The 15,550-nt window shown below is 48.9% G+C and overlaps 1 protein-coding gene across 1 annotated transcript; it reads left to right on the top strand.

The window, feature by feature from the left end:
* The first annotated feature begins 3,213 nt into the window (after window positions 1-3,213).
* LOC147659090 (uncharacterized) lies at window positions 3,214-14,959 on the top strand. Its single transcript, XM_086951974.1, has 2 exons — window positions 3,214-3,708; window positions 12,539-14,959. The coding sequence occupies exons 1-2, from the start codon at window positions 3,214-3,216 to the stop codon at window positions 14,957-14,959; spliced, it is 2,916 nt and encodes a 971-aa protein (XP_086808100.1).
* The last annotated feature ends 591 nt before the right edge of the window (window positions 14,960-15,550 follow it).

The raw sequence follows: 15,550 nt of genomic DNA, 5'->3' as shown, positions 1-15,550 counted from the left end.
ACGGGCGTTTTCAATAAAAAGGTTATTTATTGAGCAGTCTTCTTTCTCATGCAAGAGAAGTGAATTGCTACAATCGTAATACTTGCTATGAAGTAAAGTGCGTACAGTAAAAAGAATCTTATGAAATATTACTGTAAAAGCATGATATGGTTTCTAAGCCATAAGATACATAAAATAGATCAAATACATACAATGATAAATAATGACTAAAAGTACTCGACTGGTGCATCTAAAATACGCCTACCCCGGTGTACCTAACCTAAGTCTAGTACAAGGGAAGAAGTAAGTGAGGTGTAGCTTGAGTTAAATAGTTTCTGCCAAGAATCTATCCAAGAATTCTCTAAGGGTCTAATCAGCTCCGTACCTTGGTTATAGAATTAAGGAGGTCTTGTATCTCTCCCTCAGGACTCGATCTCCCAGTAACCCGCAAGGGTAGCAGGGAAACACTGGAGCTGGATTTCTCGGCAGGAGAAAAGACAGCGTCTCTCGCAGTGCGTCAGCTGGAGGGTCGGCTTCCTTCGGCACTCGCTACAGCAGGGCGTCGGGCAAGTAGTTAGTCGATCTGCTCCAAACCACTGTGTGTTTGCTAGGGCAGTTGTGGGTATATTTATACCTGGAAGGTGCCGAGTTTGACGTAAGGGTGATGTTGGAAAGGCGACCCCGGGGGAGGCAGAAGATGTCTGACTGACCACCCCCAGGCCCACCTCTCCGTCGAGAAGTAGCCGAGCGTTACCGAGAGGCCTCCTGAATGAGGATCCTCTCCTAGGATCGTACAGCAGAGTAATCACAACACTACAGACGGACACCACACAAGAGGTCAAGTTCTTAAGCTTTTATAGGTAATAAAGGTTGCTGGTTCTTGGTAGTATTTACAGGCTGATCGAGGGATCCGTAAAGTCTCGTAAAGGGGAGAAAGGTAGTGGGACAGTCTTACTCGGGGCGGAGGAAGGGATACCCTACGCACAGCTCTCAATCCTCGAGCCGGGGGGTTCCTAGAGGTCGAGCCGCGGCAGCGCCAGCAGGCTCTCAGATGGTTCAACAAGGTAGGCCGCGGCAGCACCAGCAGGCTCTCAGATGATTCAGCAAGGTAGGCCGCGGCAGCGCCAGCAGGCTCTCAGATGGTTCGACAAGGTAGGCCGCGGCAGCGCCAGCAGGCTCTCAGATGGTTCAGCAAGGTAGGCCGCGGCAGCGCCAGCAGGCTCTCAGAAGGTCGTCGGGTTACGGGGAGGATGAGTTTGTCTGGTGTCGGCCGTGACGGCGTCAGCAGGGCTTCCAGTCCAGGATACAACTGGCGTCCCACTCCGGGGCTGGCCCAGATATAGGACGGGGGTCCTTTTGTGGAAAAGTAAATTTTGCCATGTTCTGTGTCCCTACGTGTTCCCCATCTTAAGTTATATGTGCATGATTAATATGCATATGTATTCCCCATGACCGATTAAAGATGCAATTACAGTTGTGTCCATCTCTAGTATGCCAGTTTCCAGTCTTCGTGAATACAACGAATATCAGGCCTATGTAAAGTTATGTTGCCACGTTTTACAGTGTGCACGTTAATTCAGTAAAAGTCCCCGTTTCTAGGCCTCAAAAGGGCCCGGACACCAGATTCAGCTCCTGTCTCCTGAACCCTCTCCGAGGAGCGATGCAGCCCCCACCTGTATCCCTGACCCTTCACTTACTTCCTGCCTCACAGTGCCCGGCTCGGCCTGGCTCTGCCTGCCAGTCTGCCAAGAGTATGTTATGATTCTAGTTATCAGTCCAGCTCTCCTTCTCTGCATTCCTAAGCTACTGAATCGCATCAATAGTTTCCGTCATGGTCTAGCCTTTACGTCTCCATGTAAGAGAAATACTGTATTAATGGTCATTTAATATTCCTTGCACCCGCACTACATGTAGAATAATGCATGCACCAGTCTTAGAGTCTGTTAGCCTTTGCCCTGATAACTTTTGGATTCTATCAACATGTTCTCTAAACATCAGATACTAGATAGTGTTTAGGTACATGTCGCTCTGACACTCCAGACTTTCGTCTCCTCTTCTAGCGCAGAAGTCATAGCCCCCAGTTCCTCCTAGTAACATGTCATTGCCAGCTTGCGCGCACCACTAGGTCAGAGGTCCCGGCTCCTTAGGTAGCCCCCTCCATGTTTCCGCCCCATTTATGACATATTCTGTTACGTTTACATCACATGTCTATGTACACGCCCCTTGTTACACCTACTTTCTGCCTTATCTTTCGCGACTGCTACAAACCCCGCCCACTGCTACGCCTACTGTACTGAATGCTATGTATTTTGTTTAACTATATATATATTGTGCACTGTTATTAAAAGTTATGCTTTTTGTCCCGATCATGCCCCCCGGCAGCTGCCATCCTATTCCCGTGCAGGTTGTCCTGTTGCTGTCCTTTATGCTGTATTAAAACCTGCAAACTCCAGCTACCTCGAATCTTGACCCTTATTTATTGAGCTATCTGTTAATTAATTATTCCGAAAAATAGTACAGGTATTTAATTATTTATTTACCACATAATGGCGCCCGAATAGGGACTTGCCCTTTCCCCACGCGCCGGAGAAGCCACGCAAGCCCCCTGACCCTCTGCAGCCGTGACGGAACCATACCGTGCACGTGCAGATATTTCTGCTTCAAGTATCCCTCAGGCCCACGGAGGAGACGGAGGTTGCGGTCCAGCATCCAGACGAGGCGGTGGAGGAACGCGGCGAGTCCCGACCAGAGCCCAAGCCGAGAGTCCAAGGTCCGAGGTATCCGGAGGCCCACCTGTAACTGAAGTCCGAAGTTCGTAGTCCGTCGTCGTAGCAGTCCAGTCCAGTCCGAGGCCTTCCGTTCTTGCTGCCCGGTGAGTACCGTTGCTGGGGTAGTATCTAGACAGGGTCAATTAATTTGTCTCTGGTCCGTGGGTTTGGGTACGCAAATCCAACACGAAGTGTCCACCTAGGTGGATGCGGGTCCTGACGTGTCTCTTTATGGGACCGGTATGTTTCGTACTGTTTCAGCAGTGCATCTAGTAATTCTAGTAAGTTCTGTTCTCGAGAAAATTCATGTGTTTCTGTTCTCAGTATTCCAGGTAATGTTTCTGTCCGAACTGTTATTTTAAATGTCATTTCAATGTGTTTTTCAATGTCGTGGTATGAGTGATCAGTCTCAAGTCATTATTGTGTTTATCGTGTATTGTATTGTGTCCAGATCCCAGTTTACGTCATGCCTCTGTTCTCCAAGTTACGTCGGTTAAGAACTAGAAAAGGTCTGCTCGAGGAAGCAGTTCCTGTCCCGCCTAGGGACAGTCCAGGTCATTTTATGTATCACAAGCATGGCATAAGTGCCATATTATATCTAGATCTATGGGTCGAGTACACTAAGGAATTAGAAGAGAAATATAGATGGCCTGTATCAGGCACATGGGATGCCGAGTGCATCATGCGAGTAGAAGAAGCATTATGGAAAAAGAAAGCCAGACAGTCACAGAAAGATGCCATCGAGTTATGGCGCAAAGAATCTCATAAAAGAACCGAAAAAGAAATCAGAAAGTCAGAATTAAGTAGAGAATCCTCAGAAAGAGCCCAAGAAAGGGAATTAATCGAAATAGGTGAACGAGTTAAAACCGAACAGTCAGACAGACAGAGGAATGCCCTTATTAAGGGTATGTACCCTCTTCTTGCCGAGGGCTTGCCAAAAGCAACCCCGGAGTGTAGGAAGGTGGATATCTGACTATGGTTACCCCCAAACTTTTTGCCTGGTGTTTAGCTGGTTTTTGACTTAGTTGGCCTGGGTTCCTGCTATTCAGGACCCCAGGCTGATTGCTCTCTCCTTAAAATGGACTCCATGTACCTTAGGTGCATAACACAATTGGAATTGGTTCACCTTATAGGCCCCTGTAACAGTGTACCATAGGTACCCAGGGCATAGGTGTAGCCAAGGCCTACCAGGGGCTGCAGCATGTATTGTGCCACCCCTGGCCTGGCCTCCATATTTGACACAACTGGCTGATCACTCAGCTGGGGTAAGTTGGTGTAATCACCTCTTACTTAGGTACAGTATGCCTGTGCCTAACCCTAAACTGGACACATATGTTCCTATCAGCCACTCCTATGGAAGGCCTCATCAATCCTGGAGGCAGAGTGCTTGGAAATATGTGAGATGGTGCTCTAGCATGAGCTGAGCCTGTCTGCAGCTGTCGGGAACCACTCCCTAAGCTGTTCCGGGATATTGCCATACCATATACTCTTAAGTGCATTATAATCCTCGCGGTTATTTGCTATCTTTGGTTTGGCTTTATCAAAACATGTCGAGTAAGGTGTCATACGAATTGGAATACTATCCCCTCGCCAATTCTGGCGACGGGGATAGCATTCCACCCTTCTAGAGGGACACGACATGTGCGTAGCCTTAACCCCGGTTAAAGTTAAACAGAGCCTCAGCTTCACAAAATGGACGCTGCCACCACAGACACAAGTCTGGCCTCCTGCTGCTGACCGAAACTCGGCAGATGGTGGCCTGGACAAAGGGTTTCCTGCCTTGGGAGGTGCGAGCACCACCCCAGACAGGATTTTGTGTATTAGGTAGGACAGGGCTGAAAAGAATCAGACATGCCCGGGGCACACAAGGTGTCCCCGTGCATAGGCCAGTCCAAACCGGTTCTGGGGCCTTCCAGCCCCAGTCCTGGCGCGGAGCTGGACAAAGGAAAGGGGGTGTAACCGCCCCCCTTCCTGGTTCCACCCAGAGGAGGGACCTAGTAGGTGATCCACCCCCAGTTTGGGAATAAGAGGGGGAGCAGTGCCATTGCACAGCAGATCATCCCGAAATCGACTTAAACTAAGAAGAAGACTGGACTTCGACATTCTGCTGCACAGAAGACGGAAGAAGAATCTCCCTTGTGGCCAAGGAGTGACCACCCTGTGAACACAGGTACCAACCAGCAACTCGACGTCTGCTTTGCCGCCGCCTCCCGCCGGAGCCCGAGCCCAGAGCCCGACAAGAACCAGATTCCCAGACCTCTCAGAGCCCGATCCACAGTCCCTGCAAAGAAGGGACCCGTGGAGGCACCGAGTGACGTGGGACCGGACCTCTTGAAAGACACCCGAAAAGCTGACTGCGCAGCTTCTGAGGCATCCTCGACGTTGTGCTTTGGGGATTGAGAACCCCCACCACCGAGCAGCCCTTGCACCGAAGATCAGCCCCCCAGCATCTCCACGATCTGCGTGGGGCCCTTTTGCACTGTGCCACTCGACGCGCCATCCCGGCCACTAGCCACGCGGCCAGCGGCCATCTTGGCGACGAACCCGAAGATTTAAACAGCAGGTCTGGTTGCTCCAGACCTACCCAAGCTCCTGTGAAAAGGAGCACCCGCTCTGACCTTGCTGGTCCGAGTGAACAGCATCTTTCAACTCCTGCGTGGCTTGCATTTGCCAAGGCCTGTTTGCTCCGATCAGGTCGCCGACACCGCCAACAGCGAGAGGCCTACGTGGGACAGCTCGTGACCGACTCCTGGACGTCCTCGACCCCGGGTATCCACGTGGCTGCAGAAAGAAGCTACCCGACAACGCCTGTTTGCACCCGACATCACCTGGTTCCACTCTGGTTCCACGGCAGTCACTGGCTAGTGACTTTGAACACTGTCCCCTCTGCTTTCAGGTCTTCACATCTTCAGATCCACCCTTGGATCCACCGGAACTCTTCTCATCGAGCCGCCTGCAGCATCTTCAGCTCCAAGCACCATCGACCAGCGTGACGAAACCCGACACATCTTCGACCCTGTGCACCCGCTTCCTGTGGGTGAGGTAACTCAGCTCCGCCGGTGCTCCTGCACTGGTACACATCCCAAGGGCCTGTGTTTTAAGTTTCAGCTCCGTAGGTCACTCGGAAGGTTCCTAACTTTCTAACTTTGTGCTTTTTACGCACCATAGACTTTGTATTGAGAAGTGCGTGCACTTTGAACACTGCACCCGAGTCCCGTGGGCCTTTCCCGACTTAGTTAACTCCAGTCTCGAATAGCTCCAGCGATTCCCAAGGCCCTAGGCCTCTTCACTTTCCTCCTGGTATCTCTTATACCACTTATTTAGTATATGGTTTAGGTGGCCCCTAGGGCTCATCCATATTGTGCAACTTTTGTGTATTTTAAACTGTCTTGTGATTTTACGCTTGTGCTTCTGTGCTCATAAAGAGTCCAGGGGATTTTATAGTTAATAAATCAATATATATTTTCAATATATATCTGTGTGGTGTCCCTTTCATTTGGTATTCAAGGGGGTTGTGTATGGTATAACAGCTGGCTTCACATGCCTTTCAGAGTTTAGCCTAAGACTGCTTTGTCCACGTTACCACTAGGATAACTGGTCTACAAGGTTGAATTACAACCATCATCATAAGGGTTGCTTGGCATGGTACAAAGTGATCACTAGAACTAGTGAACATTATATACCAGGCCAACTTCTCACATTGGTGAGCAGCGGATTGGGATCTGAGCTTGCTGTTGTTTTACCATTACAATCTTTGAGATTATCATTTGAAAGATCATACAGGTACCTGCTAGGTACATATAAAACAAGACTAGTATACTTAAGTTCTACTGAACTTAGTTGTTGTAGAGCAAAGGGAGTAGCACACCCTAGCTACAACTACTAGATAGGTTTAGTAGGTAAACACCAGTGTAGGTAGATTGCAACACATCCACCCACACTAGAGCAATGTCTGGAACAGAGGGGTCCAGTGGACTTACTCCTGTTGAGAGTGACCCTCCAAGGGCACCATCCCAGTTTGCTATTTTTCCCTTTAAGGAATTAAGACAGCTTTGTGTCTTAAGGGGTCTGAAGACAGGGCCTACCCCTACTACAGACCACCTAAGAGAGCTCTTGGATCAGTCTGAGGCTCTAAAGACCTCTAAAGCAAACCCCACAGGGAATGCTGAAGGAGGCCATCCTTCAGAGGATGACACTGTAGACACCCCTACCCCTATCATCCTAGTAGATGAGGAAGCCTCCACCACTGGAGCTCCTCAGGTAGATGAAGAGGAAGAAGAAGAAGAGGAGGAGGAGGTGGAAAGCAGTGAGTCAGATGATGACAGAGATAGTCAGGTGCTGGTCAGTAGACTGAACCAGGCTAACTTAAGTCAACTTGGGAATGAATCAGGTAACAACCCATTCAGACCCCCAGGTGGACTTAACCAGAGCCATAGGAGGAGGAGGCATCACTCAGGTGAATCCAATACCTCCCATGTCTCTAGAGGCTCTCATGGTCACTCCAGAAAGGAGATGACTAGCCCTCAGAGAAGGGAACATGAGGCCAAGATGAGAGAGGCTGAGCTTAGGATCCAGAGGCAAGAGTTAGAGGTTGCCCTGGCTAAGGAGAAACTTGCTAGAGCAAGACAGCCTAGAGAGAGTGGGGTAATAGAACCCACTGGTGGCAGCAATATCCACAAGGATAAAGACAGGTCCTTTGATACAAGAAACCTGAGTAAGATTGTGCCCCCCTACAAAGCTGGGGATGATATCCATAAATGGATCACTGCAATGGAGAGAGCCTGCAGAGTACAGCAGATCCCTCAGGAGCAGTGGGCAGCAATCTTGTGGCTCTCCTTTGAAGGTAGAGGCAGAGACAGACTCCTCACAGTTAGTGATGAGGATTCTAGAAACTACATGGTCCTGAAGAGTGCTCTGATTGATGGGTTAGGCTTAACCACTGAACAGTACAGGTTAATGTTCAGAGATACCCAGAAGACACAGACTCAGGACTGGTCTGAATTTGTTGAGTGTGCCACTAAGGCTCTGGAGGGCTGGTTGCTGGGAAGTAAGGTTACTGACTATACAGGATTGTATAATTTAATTATGAGAGAGCAAATCTTAAGTAATTGTCAAAATCAGCTTCTACATCAGCATCTGGTTGACTCTGATCTGACCTCCCCACAAGAATTGGGTAGGAGGGCAGACAAATGGGTCAGAACCAGGATCAGGCCTAAGAACCAGGGTGGTGACCAAAAGAAAGAGACTACCAAGCCTCAAGAGAAGGGTGGGGATAAAAGTAAGGAAAAGACTTCCCCAGGGCCCCAAAACTCCAAGAATGGGGGTGGGTCCCAAGACACTTCTACATCCCAGAAAAAGCCTTATTGTCATACCTGTAAACAGGTGGGGCATTACAAAACAGATAGCTGTTGTCCCAAGAATGGCAATAAGGAGAATATACCTCCAGGTAAGGCTCCAACACCTCCTGTCACTGTTAGCAGTGGTCCCCCAGGTGGTGGGAGCACCCCCAAGAATTTGGGTGGGTTTACTTTTGGAGGACAGGTGGACTCTGGCCTATCCAGGTCCCCTAACACAGATACTCTTGTCTATGAGACTGGCATGGGGTTTGCCAATTTCACTGCTTGCCCAAACACTTTGAGCAAGTATAGACAGGAGCCCCTCATCAATGGCTTGAAAGTTGAGGCCTTCAGAGACACAGGGGCTAGCATCACCATGGTGGCTGAATGTCTAGTCCCCTCAAGGCAACTTTTACCTGATGCCAGATATCAGGTGACAAACATTGATGGCATAGAAACCAATCATCCCATGGCAGTAGTCAATCTTAGCTGGGGAGGTGTCACTGGCCCAAAGAGAGTGGCAGTGTCAGCAAACTTGCCTGTAGATTGCCTACTGGGTAATGATTTGGAAATCTCAGCCTGGGCTGAGGTTGAACAGCAAACCCATTCTAGAATGGTAAATCTCCATGGAAAGGTTAGTGGGGCTGTAATGGCTACAGCCCCAATTCAAGATGTCCTTCCTGAAAAGGTTGGGAGGGCTGAGCAAACCTCAGCCCCATCTTTAGATAACTTCCCTCCTAGAAAGAGTAGCAGGGCTGTACTAGTAACAGCCCATACCCAAACTGAGTCTCCTCCTGAAAAGGTTGGTGGGGCTGTGATGGCCACAGCCCAAACTCAAACTGATACCTGGGTAGTGAAGCCTGAAATGATGGATCACTCCACCCAAACAGAGAGCATTGAGGAGGAAGAGAAATCTCCCTCCCACCAGACTTTAGGAAAGGATCAGCCTCCTCAGGGAACTGATCTTACCCCTGATGAAGGAACTGACCCAGAGGTTGTTAGGCCTGGCCTGACAGAGCCTCTGATGGCAGTGGACCCTTCTCAGGAGGGACCCAGTCTGGAGCAGGTAACCTGCCCCTCTCTACCTTGCCTTACTCAGCCCAGGGCTGCAGAGGACAAGAAGGACAGTGAGACCCAAAGGGCCCCCTGTCAAATAAAGCACCCCCATCAGCAGATTAGGGGCACCGAAACTAGTAGCCCTAGTGAGGTGCAAGCTTTAAAAACTCCTGAGGGATCCCCCTTAAAAGTAGTTAGGGACCTCCCCCAGATGGATATTGTTGGGCACAGCCAAACCTGGGACCCTAAGGGCCCAAACCTGACCTGTCCCTCCAGTAAGCCAAACAGAGGGACCCAGCCTCCAGCTTTAGGTAGCCAGAGGTTGACCCTGAGAGCACAGTGCAACTCAGTCAGAGAAAGAAAGGCACACATGGTGGAGAGTGATTGGAGGAAGCTGAGCCCTACAGAGGAAACTCACTTCAGTACTCCATCTCAACACCAGCCTTTGACTTTGCAAAGACACACCACAGGTAGAGATTCCCTATGGTGGAGACCCTCAGATACCCTTAGGGTGAGGGATTGCTTAGTGGACCATGAGACAGGGGGTTACCAAGCCAGAGCTGGTACTTCCTTATATGGCCACTTAGGCAATATAGGCTTACCTGGTCAAGGATAGCCTTATCTCCTTTCGTTTGGGGGGGGGTTATGTAGGAAGGTGGATATCTGACTATGGTTACCCCCAAACTTTTTGCCTGGTGTTTAGCTGGTTTTTGACTTAGTTGGCCTGGGTTCCTGCTATTCAGGACCCCAGGCTGATTGCTCTCTCCTTAAAATGGACTCCATGTACCTTAGGTGCATAACACAATTGGAATTGGTTCACCTTATAGGCCCCTGTAACAGTGTACCATAGGTACCCAGGGCATAGGTGTAGCCAAGGCCTACCAGGGGCTGCAGCATGTATTGTGCCACCCCTGGCCTGGCCTCCATATTTGACACAACTGGCTGATCACTCAGCTGGGGTAAGTTGGTGTAATCACCTCTTACTTAGGTACAGTATGCCTGTGCCTAACCCTAAACTGGACACATATGTTCCTATCAGCCACTCCTATGGAAGGCCTCATCAATCCTGGAGGCAGAGTGCTTGGAAATATGTGAGATGGTGCTCTAGCATGAGCTGAGCCTGTCTGCAGCTGTCGGGAACCACTCCCTAAGCTGTTCCGGGATATTGCCATACCATATACTCTTAAGTGCATTATAATCCTCGCGGTTATTTGCTATCTTTGGTTTGGCTTTATCAAAACATGTCGAGTAAGGTGTCATACGAATTGGAATACTATCCCCTCGCCAATTCTGGCGACGGGGATAGCATTCCACCCTTCTAGAGGGACACGACATGTGCGTAGCCTTAACCCCGGTTAAAGTTAAACAGAGCCTCAGCTTCACAAAATGGACGCTGCCACCACAGACACAAGTCTGGCCTCCTGCTGCTGACCGAAACTCGGCAGATGGTGGCCTGGACAAAGGGTTTCCTGCCTTGGGAGGTGCGAGCACCACCCCAGACAGGATTTTGTGTATTAGGTAGGACAGGGCTGAAAAGAATCAGACATGCCCGGGGCACACAAGGTGTCCCCGTGCATAGGCCAGTCCAAACCGGTTCTGGGGCCTTCCAGCCCCAGTCCTGGCGCGGAGCTGGACAAAGGAAAGGGGGTGTAACCGCCCCCCTTCCTGGTTCCACCCAGAGGAGGGACCTAGTAGGTGATCCACCCCCAGTTTGGGAATAAGAGGGGGAGCAGTGCCATTGCACAGCAGATCATCCCGAAATCGACTTAAACTAAGAAGAAGACTGGACTTCGACATTCTGCTGCACAGAAGACGGAAGAAGAATCTCCCTTGTGGCCAAGGAGTGACCACCCTGTGAACACAGGTACCAACCAGCAACTCGACGTCTGCTTTGCCGCCGCCTCCCGCCGGAGCCCGAGCCCAGAGCCCGACAAGAACCAGATTCCCAGACCTCTCAGAGCCCGATCCACAGTCCCTGCAAAGAAGGGACCCGTGGAGGCACCGAGTGACGTGGGACCGGACCTCTTGAAAGACACCCGAAAAGCTGACTGCGCAGCTTCTGAGGCATCCTCGACGTTGTGCTTTGGGGATTGAGAACCCCCACCACCGAGCAGCCCTTGCACCGAAGATCAGCCCCCCAGCATCTCCACGATCTGCGTGGGGCCCTTTTGCACTGTGCCACTCGACGCGCCATCCCGGCCACTAGCCACGCGGCCAGCGGCCATCTTGGCGACGAACCCGAAGATTTAAACAGCAGGTCTGGTTGCTCCAGACCTACCCAAGCTCCTGTGAAAAGGAGCACCCGCTCTGACCTTGCTGGTCCGAGTGAACAGCATCTTTCAACTCCTGCGTGGCTTGCATTTGCCAAGGCCTGTTTGCTCCGATCAGGTCGCCGACACCGCCAACAGCGAGAGGCCTACGTGGGACAGCTCGTGACCGACTCCTGGACGTCCTCGACCCCGGGTATCCACGTGGCTGCAGAAAGAAGCTACCCGACAACGCCTGTTTGCACCCGACATCACCTGGTTCCACTCTGGTTCCACGGCAGTCACTGGCTAGTGACTTTGAACACTGTCCCCTCTGCTTTCAGGTCTTCACATCTTCAGATCCACCCTTGGATCCACCGGAACTCTTCTCATCGAGCCGCCTGCAGCATCTTCAGCTCCAAGCACCATCGACCAGCGTGACGAAACCCGACACATCTTCGACCCTGTGCACCCGCTTCCTGTGGGTGAGGTAACTCAGCTCCGCCGGTGCTCCTGCACTGGTACACATCCCAAGGGCCTGTGTTTTAAGTTTCAGCTCCGTAGGTCACTCGGAAGGTTCCTAACTTTCTAACTTTGTGCTTTTTACGCACCATAGACTTTGTATTGAGAAGTGCGTGCACTTTGAACACTGCACCCGAGTCCCGTGGGCCTTTCCCGACTTAGTTAACTCCAGTCTCGAATAGCTCCAGCGATTCCCAAGGCCCTAGGCCTCTTCACTTTCCTCCTGGTATCTCTTATACCACTTATTTAGTATATGGTTTAGGTGGCCCCTAGGGCTCATCCATATTGTGCAACTTTTGTGTATTTTAAACTGTCTTGTGATTTTACGCTTGTGCTTCTGTGCTCATAAAGAGTCCAGGGGATTTTATAGTTAATAAATCAATATATATTTTCAATATATATCTGTGTGGTGTCCCTTTCATTTGGTATTCAAGGGGGTTGTGTATGGTATAACAGCTGGCTTCACATGCCTTTCAGAGTTTAGCCTAAGACTGCTTTGTCCACGTTACCACTAGGATAACTGGTCTACAAGGTTGAATTACAACCATCATCATAAGGGTTGCTTGGCATGGTACAAAGTGATCACTAGAACTAGTGAACATTATATACCAGGCCAACTTCTCACACGGAGGCATCCAGTAATTTCCCGCCACCATTAGTTCCGACCAAGCTACGTCACAAACCGACCGCAGCTGATATTTTTCTCTCATCCTATCTGGACGACACAGTCCCAGAATATGCAAATCCTGTTCCACCAGCTCCTGCAAATAATGTAATTTCTGCTCCTCCAGCCACCGGGGCACCCGTTACGGTACCCCCGGTCCAGCCCACAGTACAAGTACCCGCTACATCGGTCACTCTGCCAGCACGAAGAGTATCAGTCGACGATTCCAGTTTAGGGGCCGCGGGGGGAGGTCCTCCTGGTACCCCGCCGCCACACAAACGTGTAATATTAGCCGAGTTACATGAACGTGCGTTACAGCGCACGCCCAAACATCAGTCCGTTGCAGATATCAGGCGAGCTCTCACCGAATGCCGTTATGATCCGGTCCCAGGTGATGATAGTATGGTTATATATTCATTACGCGTAAGACGGGTGACCGAGTATTTGGACACCCTACCAAATATGAAAGAAGATCTAGACAGAATATATCATTTCATTCGTACAGGAACAGATCCAGAAAGTATTGGCGAAGTCATGTCTTTAAGGAAAGCTGAGACTCAGCTCATGCTATTAAAGTTTCTAATTAATTGTTTAATAAGGGAACAAGATTATCCGACTAAAGATCTGACCGAAATGAGAGCTCTGACGAAATGGAGTGATCATATAGCCGAGGGAAGACACAAGACACTCAGTAGTATAGAGAGTATGTACAAGAAAATTCGTAAGGAAATAATAAGGTTACACGAGAAACGTAAAGCAGCACAAGTAAGCGAGAAAGAAAACGACTCTTCTAGTGAAGAGGTAGACGATGAGAATCCTTCCAGAATAGCGTATGTAGGTAGAACTAGACTTTCCGACCGACATTCACGTCTAGAACACAAGAAAGTTTTCTCTCTTCCAGCACCAGAACAAGGTTCTCTAGAGCAAGTATTTCAAGCTACCGATCACATTCTGAAATCACGAATCGGTTATAGTGAACTTAGTACCATGCACGAGCAAGAACTAGTCCGATCAGCAGTCCGATGGATTACTGATTCTACCACTTTTCCAGACGAAATAGTGGCACAAATGTTTCTGAAACTGCCCCCAGCCGAGCAGCGACTGGTGGGTATGTATATGATCCAGCACCTCATCACTCTGTATGAGGGTCAGCATTCTGATCCAGGTCCGTTACATGATGTTCTGAACGAGTTACTACAGTATAGATGGAAAGGTCTAGGTACCGATTTAATTAGTGTCATTCTAGAACACCGCCACAAATACAGAACGTTCCTGAACCCGCATTTTGTTCATGTCTCACCTCCAGAAAGTAAACCATTTTACATAGACAGACAGCATCCGTTACGAGAAGTACACCCAGTTAGGACACAGGGTGTTGAAATGCAACGAGTATTTGTTTACACCCCGATTACAAAGATGGAACTCTTAGAGATGAAGAAGTTAATTCCCTGTCACGATAAAGATCCAGCAGGGTTCCACCGTGAATTAAAAGACATGCTCCGTATGGGAGAATACACGTATCCAGATATAATTAAAATGTTAAAGGTTCTGTTGCCTGCGGGCATATATGAAAAACTCAAGGAAAAAGAATGGGAGGTGGGAGAGAAAAAGATAGATTGGGCAGCTCTAGAAGCTGAAGATAATATACGTGTACCAGGTACCGGTCTAGGAGACAAATGTAAAGAATTGCCCGAACTGTTAATACAAGTTTTGCCAAGATTACTAGCCACGAAAAAGGAAGACTGGGATGCAATCTCAGCCTGTAAACAGAAACAAGACGAAGATACTAGTGATTTTTATTCTAGATTCGAGAAATGTTTTATCATCAACAGTGGTTTGAAGACGAGTAGTGAGTCATACCCTCATCTTTTTGTTACTAAACTAGTCGAGAATTCAAGTCCACAAGTTAAAAATAGAGTTTTGAAAGTCGAAAGTACATGGCAAGCTAATACTCCGTCCCAAATGTTACAGATGCTCCAGTATCACCAGAATAGAATCAGAGAAGAGCAAGATCATGATAGGAAACGTATGAAAGACACGAAAATGAAAGTATTAGTTGCACAATCTGTTCCTCAAGACAGTCAGAAGAGGGGTATGAATCAAGCCAGTCATCCTGCAGCTCCCGTTAAAGGGACCTGCAATTATTGTAAACAGCCAGGTCATTTTATAAACGAGTGTGCAGTTCTGAAACACAACATAGCTACTGGTAAAACTAAAGAAAGACCACGTCCGCCTAGACAAGAACAAGTTTCACAGACTTCTCAGTTACCACAGAATGCACAACAGACAGTTACAGTACCGCAGCCTATAGCTGCAACACAGCATGTTACACAGCAGATGTACCAGTATGCACAGTCCGAGTATCCAGAATACCAGCAGTATTCATGAAACAGCCTAGAGAGGGAGGTAGGCTTGCCTCTCATCGAGATACCTGTAGATCAAGAGGGTCCCTATGTTCATAGTCAAGTATTAGGGAAAGACAGAAAGTTTCTGATTGATACAGGGGCAAGTAGGACTACTATCAGTCATGACGAGGTTCCAGGGGCTCCGCTCTCAGGCTCTAGAAATGTTTCCCTTTGATTTTCAGGAAAGCCAATAGTTAATGAGATTTCCAAACCAGTTACTCTAGAAGTAGGTCCATTGTCCCGAACTACTGATCTGTTACTTACGAAGTCATGTCCAGAAAATTTGTTAGGTATTAAGACATTGAAAGAATTAGGTGCAGTTATTTGCTGCTCCCCAGAAGGAATACGTTTTTGTTTTTACGTGACTTTAAGGGTCACTATGTATTACGTGATTTTGATCCAAGATTACTGAATGTCCCGCAGCATTTATGGGAGCAAGGTCCAACTGATGTAGGTTTCATGCAAATCACACCCCATCGTGTGACTCTCAAGCAAGGTGTGGTATTACCACGAATCAGACAGTACAGATTGCCACCTGAGGCTGTAGCAGCCTTATCCAAAATTATTGACGAGC

Source organism: Lissotriton vulgaris, unplaced genomic scaffold (genome assembly GCF_964263255.1).
Source record: "Lissotriton vulgaris unplaced genomic scaffold, aLisVul1.2 SCAFFOLD_462, whole genome shotgun sequence".
NCBI classification, from domain to species: domain Eukaryota; kingdom Metazoa; phylum Chordata; class Amphibia; order Caudata; family Salamandridae; genus Lissotriton; species Lissotriton vulgaris.
This window is presented reverse-complemented; position numbering and strand designations above follow the sequence as displayed.